General features: G+C 38.7%; 1 protein-coding gene across 2 annotated transcripts in view; it reads right to left on the bottom strand.

The window, feature by feature from the left end:
- The window catches only part of LOC149203454 (E3 SUMO-protein ligase MMS21-like), a 164,340-nt gene extending 146,015 nt beyond the window's left edge, over positions 1-18,325 (bottom strand). The window contains exons 1-5 of one of the 2 annotated variants that reach the window (XM_089400189.1): positions 18,105-18,323; positions 17,607-17,678; positions 16,685-16,795; positions 16,468-16,578; positions 15,723-15,862 (exon numbers count right to left, since the gene is read on the bottom strand). In XM_089400189.1, the coding sequence (XP_089256315.1) occupies positions 15,723-15,862; positions 16,468-16,578; positions 16,685-16,795; positions 17,607-17,678; positions 18,105-18,173 (503 nt within the window). In that variant the 5' untranslated portion in view covers positions 18,174-18,323. Of the gene's footprint in view, positions 1-15,722; positions 15,863-16,467; positions 16,579-16,684; positions 16,796-17,606; positions 17,679-18,104 lie in introns of both variants that reach the window. The other variant, XM_089400190.1, reaches the window with a different exon arrangement.
- Between the last annotated feature and the right edge of the window lie 946 nt (positions 18,326-19,271).

Below are 19,271 nucleotides of genomic sequence, written 5' to 3'. Positions count from 1 at the left end.
AGATCTCCTCTTTGGAACTGCGCTGTAGGTTCATCTGAACCTCCTTTGAAAGCCGCAACTTTTGGTGGTGGAATGAAGTCAATCCGACGAACGGTTTGCAAGATATCGACTGCCCTAGTTTGAAGCCGGAAACTGCTGAATTTGAAGCTGCAACTGCAGAAGTAAAGATTGATTTGTGTGGCCTAGAAGATCTCCTCTTTGGAACTGCGTTGTAGGTTCATCTGAACCTCCTTTGAAGGCCGCAACTTTTGGTGGTGGAATGAAGTCAATCCGACGAACGGTTTGCAAGATATCAACTGCCCTAGTTTGAAGCCGGAAACTGTTGAATTTGAAGCTGCAACTGCAGAAGTAAAGATTGACTTGCATGGCCTAGAAGATCTCCTCATCTAAACTGCGCTGTAGGTTCATCTGAACCTCCTCTGGAAGCCGAAACTTTTGGTGGTGGAATGAAGTCAATCCGACTGTCGGTTTGTGAGATATGGTCTGCCCTAGTTTGATAATGAAGCCGCTAATGCTGATGCTACTGATCTAAGGTTTGCTACTGCTGATATGAATCAGATTTATTGTACTATTTCTCTCTGCTGAATTATTGAAGATAAAAGAAGATTTGATCAAAGGGTTTCCCCACACATTGTGGGGTTTGTCCCTGGCTAGCCGCCACATCTTGTGTCTCTTGTCTTGGCTTGTTTTCTGTCGATCGTTTAATGTTCTATCTGCACTTTACTTAATGTACATGTGATTGCTAATCGGTGGAATATAATCAGAAAAAGAAGTAAACTGTTATAAGCATAGAACATACCACAACTTAACATGGTATCAGAGCTGAGGTGAAGACAAAGCCCGAGCAAGAGCAAGAGCAATCATTGAAGACAAGATTGGCAAGGCTATCCTAAAAGAACTATGGGGTCCTCAACACTCTTTCATGCCGAAGACAAGCTCCGTGAGAAAGCTGACTATCACGGATGGAAGATGTCTATCGATCTAACCCTTGAGAATCAAGGAGTGTTGGAGGCAATATTATTGAGCCTCCATCAAATGCATCCACTGCTGCCTGGAACAAATGGAAAAATGGAGAAATCAAAACAATAGAAGATCATCCGGGACTCTATCGACAAGCACTTGGTGGCCTACATCTCTGAACTGGACACCTCTAAGGAAATCTATGATAGACTGGTGAGTTTATTTAAAGTTAATGATGCAAATCAAGTTTTGTTTCTTAGAAATAAGCTGAGGGAAATCAAGAAGGGTAAAGATGAAAGTATGCAAGCATACTTCTTAAGAACTACCGAGATCAACAACGATCTCCTATCTATTGGGGAAACTATTACTGACAGAGAAATGGCACTCACAACTCTTGGAGGATTGCCATTTGAATGGTATGTGTTCAGGACTACTCTTTTGAACTATAATGTAATTCCTGGTTTCGAGGAATTAATGGCTAGATGCATTCAAGAAGAAACAAGGGAAGAAGTGCAAGAAATTCCCATGCCTAAAGGTCCTCCTGCTGCCTTTTCTTCTCATGCAAAGAAAAGAAATAATTCCGGGACTAAATCAAAAGGAAAGGTTGGACCTAAGGCTAGAAGACAATGACGATGTTACATTTGTGATAAAGCAAGTCACTAGGTATGAGATCATGAGCATCATGATGTATGAGATCATGGACATAAAGGGCAACATGAGATCATGGACATATAGGATAGCATGATGATGATGCACACTAGTTTGAGCAACATTATGATGGATAAAATCATGGACATGGGCAGCATGATGATAATCATGATTAGAGAAGCATGGTACAGTATGCAGTGGTGCAACTCGAAATCCCTCTGATGGCAATCAAAGGAATGACAAATTCAACAGCAGAGGTAAGAGGAGAGTTGGGAATCAAGGAAGAGGACAAGCATTCAAGAAGGCTAGAAAGTCCAGGATGTATTAAATGCACCTGACCTCAAAAGGAACCTAGTGTCCATCTTGGCAATGGAAGACAGAGGCTACAAGGTAACCTTCAGCAATGGCAAGGTATGTATATGGAAAAATAATGTTAAAGATGCCTTTACTCTTGGGTTTAGTGTTGATTCATTATATCAGGTCGATGGAAGTCTGCTAGGTGTCATGTATTATGACACATCTCTTCAGTCCGAACTTTGGCATTAGAGGTTTGCCCGCCTTCATTATAAAGCTATACTCGGTGTAAGACAAATGGTGACAGGGATGCCCGATTTCTGAGTAGAGAAAGAAGGTGTATGTCCAGGATGTGTTGAAGGAAAGCTCAAAAGGGGATCATTCCCCTCAAGCCAAAGCAAGACCTCCGATACATTACAATTGGTTCACTCCGGCATACCTGAGGTTGGCACTAAGAGGGAGACTACTACACCACATACTCCTGGGCAGAATGGTGTGGTGGGAAGGAAGAACCACACGATGATGGAAGCTGTCCGGGCCATGCTACATGATCAAAGACTTCCAAAGTTTCTATGGGCTGAAGCTGCAAACATTGCCGTATATATACAAAATCGATGCCCTCATCAAGCATTGGGTTCCAAGACTCCTGAAGAAAAATTCACCAGTAAGAAACCTGATGTTTCTCATTTTAAAAATTTTGGAAGCCCTGTATACTTTCATGTGCCGAAAGAGAAAAGAAATAAATTGGGAGCATCTGGAAAGAAGGGAATTTTCGTGGGCTATGGTGAAAATACTAAAGGCTATAGAATCTATGTAGCCGGTCAAAGGGAAGTCATAATTAGTCATGATGTCACCTTTGATGAAGATATGGCTCTCAGCAAGGTGATCAATCTTCCGACTTTGAGGAGCTCTCAAGAAGCCGACACCAGGGAACCGAAAGAAAAGGATGATGAATCAATGCCTGATGTAGAAGAACCCATGGATCCGATTGATCCTCCTCCATATGAGCCTTCCTCTTCTAAGAAGAGGCCTTCATGGCTTAAGGGGTTACTTGATGATGCTGAAGGACATGCTGCACCCCGAGGAACCTTTCGTGAAAGTAAGAAACCTAATAGGTATCAAGGATACCTGCCCATCATGAGCACGATCATACAAAATGAGCCTTCGTCATTCTCAGATGTCGTCAAGCATCAAGTATGGAAGGATGCTATGACCAAATAATATGAGTCTATCATAAAGAATGATGTTTGGGAAGTAGTTCCCAGACCCCAGGACAAGACTATTGTTACTTCCAAATGGCTTTACAAGATAAAGCATGCAGCAAATGGAAGCACGGAAAAGTATAAGGCTCGTTTTGTTGCTCGAGATTTCTCCCAAAAGGAAGGTATAGACTATGATGAGATATTTGCACCTGTTGCAAGATATACGACCATCCGCTCGATCATAGCCCTTGCCGCTTCACAAGGATGGAACCTACATCAGATGGATGTCAAGACTGCGTTCTTGCATGGCTCGATCAAAGAAGAGGTCTACGTGGAGCAACCCGAAGGATTTGAGATTTATGATTGAAAATCTCATGTATGCAGGTTGAAGAAAGCTCTCTATGGGCTGAAGCAAGCACCCCGAGCATGGTATGAGAGGATCAATAGCTACTTGATGAAGCTGGGATTCACTAGGAGTGAAGCCGATCCTAACCTTTACTTTAAGGTTGAAGATGACAAGCCTCTCATACTGGTATTGTATGTGGATGACCTCTTTCTAACAGGTGCAGACCCTCTCAATCACAGATGTAAGAGGGAGCTGGCCTCTGAATTTGAAATGAAAGACCTAGGACTAATGCACTACTTCCTAGGACTTGAAGTGTGGCAAAAGCCAGGAGAAATTTTCCTATCTCAAGGAAAATATGTGGTGAAGATATTGGAAAGATTCGGAATGGTGAACTGCAAACCTGTAACTACTCCGATGGAGCTTGACTTCAAGAAGTTAAGCGGTAGTGCTGCTGGACCTGTTTTACGAAATGCTACCGAGTATCGGCAACTCGTCGGAGCATTAATGTTTTTAGTGAACTCCCGTCCAGATATATGCTTTGCAGTCAACACGTTGAGCCAGCATATGGTTGAACCCCACCACATACACTGGATTGGTGCCAAGAATCTGCTGAGATATCTTCGTGGCACTATCACTTATGGGTTAAGATACATTGCCAGAGATGTGAGACTATTTGGATACACAGATGCTGACTGGGCAGGCAATGTGGAGGACCGTAAGAGCACTTCTGGGTGTTGTTTCTCCTTGGGATCTGCTTCGATATCCTGGATGAGCAGGAAACAAAAGTCGGTGGCTTTGAGCACCGCCGAAGCAGAGTATATTGCTGCTAGCATGGCTTCTTGTGAGGCAATTTGGTTGCGAAAGCTCTTCAGTGAGTTGTTTGGATTCACATTGGATACCACTGTGATCCTTTGTGACAACCAGAGTGGGATTCGTTTATCAGAGAATCTCGTATTTCATGATCGCTCCAAGCATATTGATATCAGATACCATTATATTCGAGATATGGTGCAACGGGGAGCTATAAGGCTCCATCATATCGGTACAGATGAACAGGTCACCGACATTCTGACAAAACCCCTTGGGAAAGTAAAATTTCTGACTTTTCGTGAACAACTCATGTATGATGCATTGAGCTCTGAGAGCTCCAGGGGGGTGTGGGGTGCTTCTTGGAGCAGCATATGACCACAGGATTATTCACTATCCCCTGGTGGTATACATGTACACCCCGTGGCGACATTGTCGCACGATTGATGTGTTCTCCTGTGAGGCCTGGATTGATGTGTTCTCCATGGTAGCCTGGATTGATGTGTTCTCCATGGCAATTGTAGCAGGATTGATGTGTTCTCCTGTGAAGCCTAGATTGATGTGTTCTCCATGGCAATTGTAGCAGGATTGATGTGTTCTCCTGTGAGGACAGGATTGATTAGTTCTCCTGTCGAGGCATCCTACCCATGCAGTCTGGGACTCATGGGAAGTACCTCTCATCTGATCAATGAGCAGGGAAATGAAGTTAGGGACCATAGTAGTACAGATGGACGCATCGTTGTAACTACCGTACTCCCTACGCTAGGATGACCTCCATTGATCTGGGATCAATGATACTGGTCTGGGACCAGTGGTAGGAGTTGTACCATACTATGACGCTGACTTCGGGTCGGTTGAGACTGGTCTGGGATCAGTGGTACATACTCTGAGACTGACTTTGAGTCAGTGGAGGATGATATTGGTCTGGGACCATTGGAGTTGTACTCACTATGACGCTAACTTTGGGTTGGTTGAGACTGGTCTGGGACCAGTGGTACATACTCTGAGACTGACTTTGAGTCAGTATGATACATCCTCGATCATTTCTTCTTCTTCATAATTCGGACAAAAGCAGAGTAGAACAGAACAATGCAAGAGCAGAGCAGAACAGAACAAAACAGTACAGATCAGTGCAGGGCAGAACAAGACAAAGCAGAACAGGCAAAATAGAGCAGAGCAAGGCAAGGGTCAGGTTGTACAAGGCAGTGCATTTGATGGATGAATAGTAACGAGCGATAGACAGATTGCAGATGAAGTTCTCCATGGTTGAGAGGGAGTGTTAAAATTGGCAACCAGGGCAAAACTTCATGTGGGTCATCTTATTCATGGCTAATAATATTTTTATTAGATTCCTCTCGTCGAGAGGTGTAGGATTGATATAAAGATCATCCAATTCCGATAAGTATTCATGGAGATATGAATTTATTTTGATTATGGAATTATTATCAAGCCGACCTACAACTCATGTAGGCTCAGAAGCCCAACAGTCGCATCTATTCACCCACCAACGTTGTGTATAAATATAAGAGGACTTTTCCTCATTTGGACTCACTCATCTCATCACATCTCTCTCTCTCTACTGCGCAGATATGAGTCTCTTCTCTACTGCGCTGAAATGGGTCTCTCTCTCTCACACATGTGAAGCCGGAAGCTGTTGAATTTGAAGCTGCAACTGCAGAAGTAAAGATTGACTTGCGTGGCCTAGAAGATCTCCTCTTTGGAACTGCGTTGTAGGTTCATCTGAACCTCCTTTGAAAGCCGCAACTTTTGGTGGTGGAATGAAGTCAATCCGACGAACGGTTTGCAAGATATCGACTGCCCTAGTTTGAAGCCGGAAACTGCTGAAACTGATGCTGCAACTGCAGAAGTAAAGATTGACTTGCGTGGCCTAGAAGATCTCCTCTTTGGAACTGCGCTGTAGGTTCATCTGAACCTCCTTTGAAAGCCGCAACTTTTGGTGGTGGAATGAAGTCAATCCGACGAACGGTTTGCAAGATATCGACTGCCCTAGTTTGAAGCCGGAAACTGCTGAATTTGAAGCTGAAACTGCAAAAGTAAAGATTGACTTGCGTGGCCTAGAAGATCTCCTCTTTGGAACTGCGCTGTAGGTTCATCTGAACCTCCTTTGAAAGCCGCAACTTTTGGTGGTGGAATGAAGTCAATCCGACGAACGGTTTGCAAGATATCGACTGCCCTAGTTTGAAGCCGGAAACTGCTGAATTTGACGCTGCAACTGCAGAAGTAAAGATTGACTTGCGTGGCCTAGAAGATCTCCTCTTTGGAACTGCGCTGTAGGTTCATCTGAACCTCCTTTGAAAGCCGCAACTTTTGGTGGTGGAATGAAGTCAATCTGACGAACGGTTTGCAAGATATCAATTGCCCTAGTTTGAAGCCGGAAACTGCTGAATTTGAAGCTGCAACTGCAGAAGTAAAGATTGACTTGCGTGGCCTAGAAGATCTCCTCATCTGAACTGCGCTGTAGGTTCATCTGAACCTCCTCTGGAAGCCGAAACTTTTGGTGGTGGAGTGAAGTCAATCCGACTGTCGGTTTGTGAGATATGGTCTGCCCTAGTTTGATAATGAAGCTGCTAATGCTGATGCTACTGATCTAGGGTTTGCTACTGCTGATATGAATCAGATTTATTGTACTATTTCTCTCTGCTGAATTATTGAAGATAAAAGAAGATTTGATCAAAGGGTTTCCCCACACATTGTGGGGTTTGTCCCTGGCTAGCCGCCACATCTTGTGTCTCTTGCCTTGGCTTGTTTTCTGTCGATCGTTTAATGTTCTATCTGCACTTTACTTTATGTACATGTGATTGCTAATCGGTGGAATATAATAAGAAAAAGAAGTAAACTGTTATAAGCATAGAACATACCATAACTTAACACCCTCCCCGTCCCCGAACCCACGTTTCCTAGCAACATAGTAAAATAACAACTAACTTATCAAAAATAAAGTATGTTACAACAATGAGTTTGCCATGAGTGCCCACGCATCTCCAGGAGGGAAATGGGGCAATATAGAACTGTAGTCGGGAGGACTACTTGTGGGCAGGATCCTTGAGGAACCCACCCCTTGGATCAATTACTTGTTACGGGAGCCCGAGATTTAGCAATAGCGAGATGGACTTAGCATCAGATGATGCAGTGGGTTGATTGGAGATACAGATGCAGTAGCCTGAGACCAGAGACTGATCAGCGCAGAGCAAGTTTGGCAGTAGTGCAGATGGCACAGTGCATAAGTCAGCAGCAGCGCAGAAGATTCAGAAGGTCAAAGACTAGTAGCAGTAAGATTCCAACATTCACATGGTGTTATGTTGAACATAGGTAATTCAGTAATTTTGGGTGTTCTCAGTTGCTTCTCTCAGCGACTGAGTTGCAATACGGATGCAATGTTAGCAGTGGCAGTACTAGCAGCATAGCAAATGCAACATTTGAGAGGGAGTTGTAGTATAGATGCAACAGTGGTAGTAGAAATGTCATGGACAGCAGTACAATAGCAACAGCAGCATAGTGTTGGTGGTAGCAGCAATGTGGAAAGGAGGTGCTTCAAAGACAGAGCAGCATGCAGTTGGACATTGTTGCTAGAGCACATTCCTTGCTAAGAGAGAGTGTTAGTTTTTGGTAGCATCAAATGTGCTCTAGCCATGAAAATTGGTAAAGAGGCTAAGGCACATGAGTTTTAAAGAACCTAGAAACCGTGTAATGTCCCTTAATAATAAATAATAAATAATAATAATAAAAATAATAAATAATATAATATAATATTAAAATACAAGAAAATAAATAATAAACAATAAATAAAAAAAGTAATAGTAAATAAATGATAAATAATGATAAAATAATAAATAACAATACTAAAGCTCTAAATAAATATAAATAAAAATAAACAGAAAAATAGTAAAAATTAGTAAAGCTAGCAAAAAATAAAAACAAAAGAAATAAAACAAAAAAGCAGTAAAGTTGCATGTTGACACATGGAGTGTGTGCATGTGGTTCCCCTTCTAATGTTTGCTCTATTTAATAGATAGTGAGGAACATGAGAGGCATTCCATGATTCCATGATTCCATCATCCATTTTCTTGGGAGAATAGTGTTGTGAGACAAAGGATTCCCTGGCAGTAGTACGTTGATTGAGGGCTCGGGGATGGTCAGTTGTAGCAAAATTTTGTGCAATTAAACCTACGGTTGGGTGGAGAGTCGTCTCCAAGACTTTGTTGCAGTTAGCAGAATTCAACTAGCGTTCAACCCCGAAATCACAAGTGAGAAACATCATCGCCACAGGTAAGTTGTCTCTACTCATTTTTCTGAAATTTGATGTTAATTAGTTGATAAATTACGTGTTGATTATAAATCGCATAATTAATCTAATCAATTACATGTTTTTATTTCGGGACTGTTACATATGGTATCAAAGCCAGTTGCAACCCTGAGGCCTATGAGTGTTGACATACAATTTTATTTAAAATCTATATGCACAATGGATTGTTAACCTTGTCAAAATTCTTTTTAAGTTTTATTTAATTGATTAACTAAATTATAACCAACTTCTCATTTTTTATTAGAATTACATACATACATGTATATATATTTATAAGATTTATCTGACGATTTTTACTCTCCTACAATTCTTTTATAAGGGCACAAACAATTTTTGGGGCTGAACCCTGTTTCCAAAGAAAGAATTTTAAGGGTTTTAAATTATTATTTTTTTGGTTTCTAAAGAATCATCAATTTCTAATTTTTTTGCAAGTCGCTTTCAATTTGAAACCATCTCTCCTAGCCGCAAGCATTTTTGGAGGTCTTTCTTAATTTCTGAGAGAAGGTTTTTAAAGTTCAAAATTTCTCTTGTGGCTTATAAAATTTGACTGAAATATTTTGGCAAGCTGCAAAACCTAAAGGGCTGTTTTTTTAATGCGAAATTCTCCATTAAGTAAGGAAATCCAAATTCCAGAGACTAGGAAATTCGAATCGAAGATTCTTTGGAAGTTGTCTTCAAGCTGGGGAATTTTTTTCTCAGCCACTAGCACATTTACATGAGAAAAAAAAAAAAAAAATCTTCATAGAATCTAAGCAAAATTATTTGAGAAATTTTCCAACTTCGATTTTCATGAAATTAAGCATTTTGGGACTTGGGAATTTGAAAAATCAATTTTTCGAAGCTTCGATCTCCTAGCCGCAAAGTCTATTCTTCATCCCTTGCTTATTCTCTCCTTGGGCATGAAACGTTAGCATTCTTTTAACGAAATTATCTAAAATTTGAGAATTCATTTTGGAGAGTTTGATAATTCAAAGCTTTTATTTTTGCAAAGACTATTATTTATTAGCCACAAACATTTATAAGGGTTGCTCCTTCTCCCATTGTGTGAATTTCTCTGAGATTGAGCGTTAAACTTTCTAGAGAAAGCTTCACTTAAGAAAATTCGATTTCATTATTAGGGAAAAAAATTATTTTTTTGTAAAATCATTATAAAATTTTCTCTCATAACCATCTTAAAGAGGGATATTAAAATTATACTTGTAAAGCCTCCTTGAGATTATTTAAAACCTCACTTTCATCTAAAGGGGTCCCTTTGTAATGTTTAATAATATTTCTAATATGTAAATGTATAAGATAAGAGATAGTTTATAACTTTATAAAGTATATTAATTTTATTTTAGATTTTATTTTATTTATTAAAACAAGAGATTTTAAGAAGTGAAGAAAAAAAAAGAGGATAAATTAGTATTAATTATGATTTTGTGTTAGATATAAATTAAAATTCTTATTGACATGATTTTGATTTAATTGTTTTTATGTCAATTTATAATAGAAAATTATAATATAATGAGACTAGTATTTATTTTGTGGATACGGAGGAAACTTTTACTTAAAGCTTGGTTGTTAATTTAATATAGAGAGAAGTGCATGAATATATGTATTAGTGGTTGCATGGATATGATATGCATAACGTGGCATAGGAATTATGATGCTATAATATGAGGTTTATTGACATGTGGTTCATTTATTATGTGAAGTCATGATATGTCTTTGATGCAAATATGTTGATGTTATAACTTATGATGGTATTTCATGAGGTGAAGCATGTGATAGTTGCATACAAATTTATGACATGCATGAGCATGCAGTTCGTTATTATTCATAATGTTGCGATTAACAATGATGAATGTTCTCATGATGACATACAAGACTTGGCATGTGGATTATTTTCTATGATACTATGATGGTATAGCTAATGCATTGGTTGCATGTTGAGGTGTGATGATTGACAGGACTCCACAAATGGGCCGAGAGGGCCGGTTTATTTGATGATCTCGTGCGAGCCCATACGCACAAGGGAGAATAAGTAACACCATATGGGCTAGGGACAAACTCAATCAACACTACATATGCCAGTGGTTCCTTTGTCTTGTATAGCTCTTGATGGATAGCTCTTGAGGGCTATGGGACCATCTTGAGAAAGCCAAGTCCCTAATATTGAAGGCTAGGTGCCTAGTATTGTATTGGGATGCCAAAGTCTGGTAGGGGTGTAAGGACTTCGATGCCTGGGGTTGTGCGCCTTAGTGAGTTGTGGAGGGAGTGGACCAACCTTGCGAGATGCCCGGAGACATTGAGCACTGTACCGGATGCCTACCTTGGGGCAGATGAGGTCTGAGTCAGGCGCGAGCCTTGGGGCCAACCTTGGACTAGGATACAGACCGAGGAGGCTTATGCCTGATTTTGAAAGTGGGAAAAAGGACAGAGATTCCTTGGGATTTCCCAAGTGTTGTAAAACTTTCTATGCCTACTGGTTATACTAGTTCAACAGAGGGTGTCGGCAAACATGAAGTAATAAATAACAAAATAAAATGTTAAATAATTCAACTTAACTTTGGGACGAAGTTCTTAAAGTGGGGGAGTATGTAATGTCCCTTAATAATAAACAATAAATAATAATAATAAAAATAATAATAAATAATATAATATAATATTAAAATACAAGAAAATAAATAATAAACAATAAATAAAAAAACATAGTAATAGTAAATAAATAATAAATAACAATACTAAAGCTCTAAATAAATATAAATAAAAATAAACAGAAAAATAGTAAAAATCAGTAAAGCTAGCAAAGTAAAAACAAAAGAAATAAAACAAGAAAGTAGTAAAGTTGCATGTTGACACATGGAGTGTGTGCATGTGGTTCCCCTTCCAATGTTTGCTCTATTTAATAGATGGTGAGGAAGATGAGAGGCATTCCATCATTCCATCATCCATTCTCTTAGGAGAATAGTGTTGTGAGACAAAGGATTCCCTGGCAAAAGTACGTTGATTGAGGGCTCGGGGGTGGTCAGTTGTAACAAAATTTTGTGCAATTGAGGCTACGGTTGGGTGGAGAGTCGTCTCCAAGACTTTGTTGCAATTAGCAGAATTCAACTAGCGTTCAACCCCGAAATCACAAGTGAGAAACATCATCGCCACAGGTAAGTTGTCTCTACTCATATTTATGAAATTTGATGTTAATTAGTTGATAAATTGCGTGTTGATTATAAATCGCATGATTAATCTAATTAATTACATGTTTTTATTTCGGGGCTATTACAAACCGTTTGGTGAAATTCCACTCGGATTGTATTTTATTAAAATAATTAATATTTTTAATGGGTTTCCTAAGTCTAAACTTAGGAAAATTAATGTATTAATGGGTATTAATCAAAATATGGGTGAGAATATTCTAGAAAGCGGATCAAGTCAAGTTTTTAATCTTAGTCGTTGATTAGAGACTTAATCTCGACCGTTGAAGTCTCAACAAGAAAAGTATAAGGAGGCTTGGGGTTCATTTAGAAACAAACTTAGAGAACGAATTGATCTAGAGTTCGAAATTTTTGGGGCTAGGAAGCTAAGAAATTTGAACTAAGTGATCATTCTGCAACAGAGGGGCAAGGATAGTTCAGGAATACTGGGCAGAGAAGCAGAGAGCCACTAGTGGAGGCAGCGCAGCACCTAGAGGGACTGACGTTGGGCCAATCTAGGCCCACGCAGGCTTGACGCAGAGCCATAAGTGCCAGCGCAGAGGAGAAGTTGCCTTCACGCAAAAATTTGGAACTGCTGGGGAGCTGCCGGAACAGTCAGGAGAGGTTGATGCAGAAGAGACAGCGCAAGGCTAATGCAGAGCCTTTGAGGCTGACGCAGGGCCAGCGCAAAGATAGTCAAGGGTTTGCCAGTTCTGTTGTTGGATCCGCTTAAAACTGCCTGGTGAAGTGAGGTAATCTCATTCAATTTTCCGACATTATATTTTTCTCTGTAACTGGATTGTCGGGAGGGCATCCAGCTTTATATTCAAAACTATTGCTTAATAATATAAAACCCTCAAAGCTGCTGCACCAGTTTTCCCGCACTGAATTTTTCTGGGGACTATTTTGTCCAAAAATAACATTGTCCTATGTATCTTGTTCTTTGTTCATTTTCTTGTTTCATGTAATCAAATTAAATTGGTGTAGGCTGCATAGGTAATTTACTTCAGTATATTTTCAGAGAATAACTCGATAATGTATATTAAAATCAAACAGGAGAAGTAAATTCAGTTTTGCTGCAGTAAGGGTTCCTTGAGTGTAGGAATTTTCACATGCAGTTCTTCCATAAACCCAAAACGTTTTTGGCACAAACTTTCACTCAAATTTGGCCCCCAAACCCTTTTGTGTGCATCACACGCCCTCTGCCCATGAAATGACTTCATTATTTGCTCTCCAACATGAAATTTCATGGGTCAACTCAGAAATAGCTAGATGGGTACTTTTTCCCATACCTCTGAGGAACAGATCTGTATAAATCCCAACCATCTCTCATAATTGTGGGAAGTTGGTAGTTCAACTGCCAATTCTCTCCCCGACTGTTTTACTAGAAATTGGGAAAATTGGGATTTTTAAGTTTATAAATTTTCAGTTCAACAAAAGAATTCTTGGCATGGGTTATTTCAGCAGGCACAAATCCCACCATTCCCCCTTTCCACCTCCCGCTCATGGCATCATAGTTAATCTAAGGAATCCACCCATTCAATCAGCTGTTTGGCGACTTTCATTAAAATAATAAACATAATTACATCAGCGTGGATATAACAAACTATCCATGTTGGCATCTCTCAGCAATACATGTCACAATAATATTTACAAACTGGGGTTAAAAAACAGGGTGTTACAGCTTTGGGTACATTTCAACCCTTCATTTATGGTATTTCACTTTTCGTGTCTAAGTGGTACTTGGACAATGTCAGGTTGAACACTTGAGATTTTGTCATTTTGGATCTGTCTGCAAGTTGATTCTTCTTATTATTGCCTCCAACAATGAATTGGCATGATAACTCAACTTGGATTGGTTGCATCAACTCCTGCCTTCAGCAGCTTCCCTTCTTTTTAGTTCTTCCCAAACCATTTAAATAATAAATTTGCAATCATTTGTGTATCTAAATTTACCAAATTGAGATGAGTGTGGAGGAACACTCAGAAGTATTTTCAGATTTTAAAGGGCTGCCTACCACAGCTTATAAGAGTAGCAATGGCTTTGATAACAACAGCAAATGCAAGCCACTTTCCCTGCACTACCTGCCTACCAAACAAGTAGAATAGACCAGCAACTACTCCTGCTAATACCACCAGCTGAAAATGCAAGCTACGACAGCAGAAACAACTGATAATGAAGCGTGAATTTTATTTTCGAACAACCACTCAATAACAAACAAAAACTACTTTGTCCAATCTTCTATTAGCTGGCAGTTTCTTAGTTCGTCTCTTCACAAGTCTTATTCCACATGCACGAGCATTCCAGCAATCCTGCAGAGTCCCAATCCAACCTGAGAAAGCCTTAAATGTAAGACTTTATTGGCATTTCTAGCCCCTCACTGGCCTTTGAATTCTGCTTTAAAACTGTCCAATCACTTCACTTCGAAACCCTTCTAACCTCGCTGACTTGGCACCTGAATTTTCCATACCATGGAACACTCTTTTTTGTCTTAATTGGGCTTCGGAAGCTTGTGTGTCTTTTGGGCTTGTTCTTTCATATATTTCTTTTGGCTTTTTTAGGCCTCTTTTGTAGGCTCATTAAGGTCGTATGGGCTCATTTTTGTAAGTCCAACTTTCAACGGTAACCATGGATACATGAGATGAGCAACATGAGATGGTCCAAAAAGAGTTTTTTCTTGATATTTGAGAGGCTATAAAAATGCCCAAACAAGAAGATGGTCCAAAGAGAGTTTTTTCTTGATATTTGAGGCTGTAATAATGCCCAAACAAGAAGACTCTGTTCTACAAGAGTGTGGGAGTCAGGGTTTGTAATTGATAGTTCCCATGAATAAGTCAAACTTGAGGGAAATTGTCATAAGGGTTGAGATTGTCATGTTGTTGACTGTAACATAACACCACAAACATGAATCAAGTACAATGCCTCAGAGAGTTTTCAGGAGTTGGTTAAAGATACTTTAAAAGGAAAACACATTCATTCTAGACTCGAAAGTGGTCCTAGGAAGGCCAATTTCTGAAACAGCAGAGCTGAAGCATGGCACATAACAAGGGTAAACCTAGTGGACAATTCTTCTGTCCATGTAACGTGTTCATATATTTCAAGTTGCAAGTGATCTTGTTATTAATGTTAAAAATAATAGAAAGAGGTAGATGGTTCAAACTTCACATCTGTGTTGCACGAAACTTCTAGGAACCTGGTGTTTTGGGACGTACCCGTACCCGAAACTCCGAAACTCGACTGAAACTCAACCATCATGTAAACATTTATGAGAGTTAATATAGACTTGGTTTTCCTTATAAATTGTTATCTATGGTTCTTATTCCCTTTTTTCTTTACTTATTTATATGTTTCTTTTTATATATATATAAACATATATCACGTTTCGGTCGACATTTCGGCCAACGTTTCCATTTTTGGGAGGTGACATTTCTAAACGTACCTGTTTTGGAAACACTGAAACATTTCGGCGCTTTGTGCAACTTAGGTTCGCATCCATATGTATTATATAATGCACAGAAGTAGCATTTGTGATAGAATCCTGTCTGACGGAAACAACTGATGGCTTTCTTCCACAAACACTTTTGATGTCAGGAGATAATGGAAGTATCAACAGTGGTATTAGCATTTCATATATTCTAAACAAGTAGAACTGTTGTAAGCCATGTGCTAAACATGAGTTTTTTGCCTTAACATATAAACTCTAAAAAAACATCATTTCATATTTATTTCAATGTTTAAGATGCCAGATTATTTGTACCATATTTCTTGCAGTCATTCTATGGGAAATATCAATTGAATGCAATTGTCACAGGGTAATAACATTGTGATAGGCAGACACTGCTACTTTTGATATTTGAAGCATGAAAAACCAGCTTTCATATTCATTCATTGATCTAATAATTCAGCACATCCCAAAGGGTACACAACGACATCCTGATTTTTAAATTCAACAAAGAAAAAGCCATACCTGCGCACGGGATCTTCAAGTTCAGTGACAGGTTTCCCAGTCAATGGACAAGTCATGTTTACCAGGCTGCACTGACTGCTAGTCATAATAATTTCCTCCTGCTCCTCTCCAGGCATTGGCTCGTCTGCATGATGAACCCTCTGCAAGCAATCATTTACAATTCCTTCACTTGAACAAAGAAAATAGAGAACCACAAAATTTCCTTAACTTATCCTTTCACGGATATCCCTTTAGTTTCCATAAAATAACAGTGACTTCGTTTAAGTAAAGTAAGAAGGTACTCATCCTGTTAATTTTTTGCTTGCATGAACAATTTCTATATATAAAGAGAAAGAATAGAACATAAGAATAAATTCTAAAGGCAATGCATATAGGGGAAACAAAGAGGAGTTTCCACAAAGATTGTCTCCATAATACCAACATGAAAATAAGACCCATAACAGCAAAACAGTCATTCATTAGCCATATATCATATTCCTCTTTATCAAGTCCTCAGAATAACGTATAATAGGAGAGCAATCTATTAAGAGCCAATCTCCGTGAAGGATTTAAACCTGATATTAAGTTTTAACACAACCCCAAATACAATATGGTTGACCTTGAAACTCATATTGTCATGCAGGCAAAACTACACAAGGAATACTTTAGAGACAATAAAAGTTTCTGACACCAACAAAACTACTTCATCTAAATCATTACTCAAACAATGCAGACAACTATGTCACTCTGAAAATATCAAGCTTACCCAAACTGCTTCTTTAAACTGCTTATAGAACAAATGATTTTCGGGCACCGTAGGGGAATCTGCTTCAAGCTTGGAAATATGTTCATCTATAAGTTTCTTAAAATCTGTCATCTTCATGCCAGAAAACATGAAACACCAACATCACTCTAAAGGATCGATGTAAACTCAAATTAAAAGGTGTAAATGTATGCAAGGAAAACTTTCAAAGGCTTAATACCTCATTTGAAGAATCGTATTCTCTGCCAATTGCCTGAAGAGCTGAGCTTAGCCGTAGGATATCATCAGAAACGGGAATCAATTCCAGAGCTGCTTCATCCAATTGCTTCACCTTTTATTGTCCCCAAAAATACCAACTATATTAGAGATACTACTCGTGAAGCTGACCCGCAATCCTCCCTAGTACCGAGTTTTACAGGAAAGAAGTATATGATTTAAAATGACATTGAAACCTCGAATACATTAAGAATTACGAAACCTTTATATGGTACATATCCTACTAAGATTCTCAACAAAGCTGGATAACTAGGTAACAAAATACACCTTCCGACATGGTGTATTTTCCAAATCCAGCCCAAAACACCCAAAGACTGGTCGAAATGGGGGCTGTCGATGCCACTGCCCGATTCAGGGGATCAAAAACCCCAGGGCAGCCGAAATATGCAATCCCGACAACTGGATTTCACCATTCCATCAATGCAAAGCCGAATTTTACCGGATTTCAGTGGAAAAACGCCGTAAACGGATGTCAAAGAAGGTGTTTTTCGTTACCTTTTTATCTTACATCTGTATCTATTTTCAACTGCCAACCATGATGGAAGGCATATAGGCTCTGTTTAAAAAGGGTAGATTCTTGCTGTTAATTTTTTCAAACTAAAATGACACGCACAAATGATATAACAAGCTGCATGATGTAGACTGAAAATTATTCCAACAGTGACGTGGAATATGAAGTATGTGGACCACTGCTACAAGGTTCTAAATTAGCGAAACAAGTTTTGTGAAGCTACCCTTATGATAATTTCACAAAGCTACCCTTATGATAATTTCAAGAATTGTTGAGCGCCTGACAGTTGTGTGAACCCTCCCTGAAGGTTATTTAAAACCTGAGACGAATGCGAAACAAAGAACACAAAAAATACCAGATCGGAACGGTTTTCCCTCTCTAAGTCCTCTGCAATCATTTTGATGGTCACCAACGAGCTCCGAACATCCTAGCAAAAAACCAATTTATTTTTAACCAACAATATAACTAAAAGAGACATTTACACATAAAGAGTAATTATAGTAATCTGAAACGAAATCCCATCTTGGAGTTATGCCATTGTAGTAATAGCTTTTAAAAATATAACTACAAGAAGCATGTACACAGTAAGAGTAATTATAGTAATGTGTAATGAAATCCCATTTTGAAGATATATATGGCATTGCAATGATAGCTTGCAATTACAGAGAGCACATAGAACAGCACCCATAAGGCATGACACCCAAAACAGGCTCCATAAAGCAAACCCCGCGTTAAAACCAGATTGAGGGCCCTTTGCTTGAAAACAAATCTACCCGAGAGTAGCGAATTGTTTGAAGAATTTTCAAGTGCCTTTTACAGACAGTACCGTTGGATGTTAACCACTTCAACTTACTGCTATCAGTGAACTGTTGGATGCATCCAAGTTTGAAATAGTGACACTAATTCTATCTGCTGTAGACATCGCCCTTAGTAACTTACTAACTACCCTGCTTTCGACCTGGAAATTGAATGTTCTTCAACTCCTTTCTTCGAATATCAATTTCAGATCAAGGCCCTGTCTTTCTGCGCTCAAGGGGCGCGCGTAATCTTTGTGATGATGTAAACATATTTAAAATGGTAAGTGATGGTATATTCACCTTCTTATAAAATATAAATAAAAAATTATTCCCCTGGGTTTTTGTGTTCGTTGTTTATATAATCGGTTATATTATATTAAATGTTAAGATTCTTAGTATATAAAGTTTAGTTTAAATATAATTTAATTAAACTTAAAAAAATAAAAAAACAATATTAATATATATATACTTCAATATATATGTGTTTATTTTTTTTATACTTTAATATATATGTTTATGAGTTGTAATTTTTTATTAATATATTTATAATTAAATTTATTAAATATGTTTTTAATAAAAGCGCTATACCATGATATTCAGTTTTCTTCCTCTGTTCTAAAAGGCTATGCAAGAGAGTCCTTAAACAAACTTGACGAAGTAGAAGAAAAGGTTATACAAGAAATATGTTCTACTAAAGGACTCATAACAGATTTGTCTGAGAAATTTGCAAACATGAGTATATCCAAAGTTGACAAGCCTATTCCTGCTTCATTCTTGCATAAAAGAAATATACATATTCAGAATCCTGTCAAGCCAGTGGACAAATTTCCCCATTTATTGCCCAAAGAAGATGTCAAACCTTCTCAGGAAGAGTTTTCAGAAAAAATAACCATTACTTCTTTACTCAAGGATCCCGAAAAAGATTCAGAATCTCAAATATTCCCCATCTATGAGCCTCTAGAAAGCCAGTTTACCAGATATTCTGCACCTGATCTTAGTGGAAAAGGAAAACTTCCAGAGACTCATACTTTCTTTCCAGACTCTCATCAAGAATGGAATATTGACAATCTAAGTACAGGTCAAATAAGACAAATGATTGATATGATGTTTACAGAATACAAGCTTATGTGCCTAAGAGGGAAAAATGAAATTGAAGCTTGTAAAACTCTTATCCAATGTTTTACTGGTACTCTCTTAAGATGGTGGGAAGCTAAAACATCTCC

Source organism: Pinus tabuliformis, chromosome 2_1 (assembly GCF_031772625.1).
Source record: "Pinus tabuliformis cultivar Carrire ecotype Pingquan chromosome 2_1, CPIR1, whole genome shotgun sequence".
In the NCBI taxonomy this organism is placed as follows: Eukaryota; Viridiplantae; Streptophyta; class Pinopsida; order Pinales; family Pinaceae; genus Pinus; species Pinus tabuliformis.
This window is presented reverse-complemented; position numbering and strand designations above follow the sequence as displayed.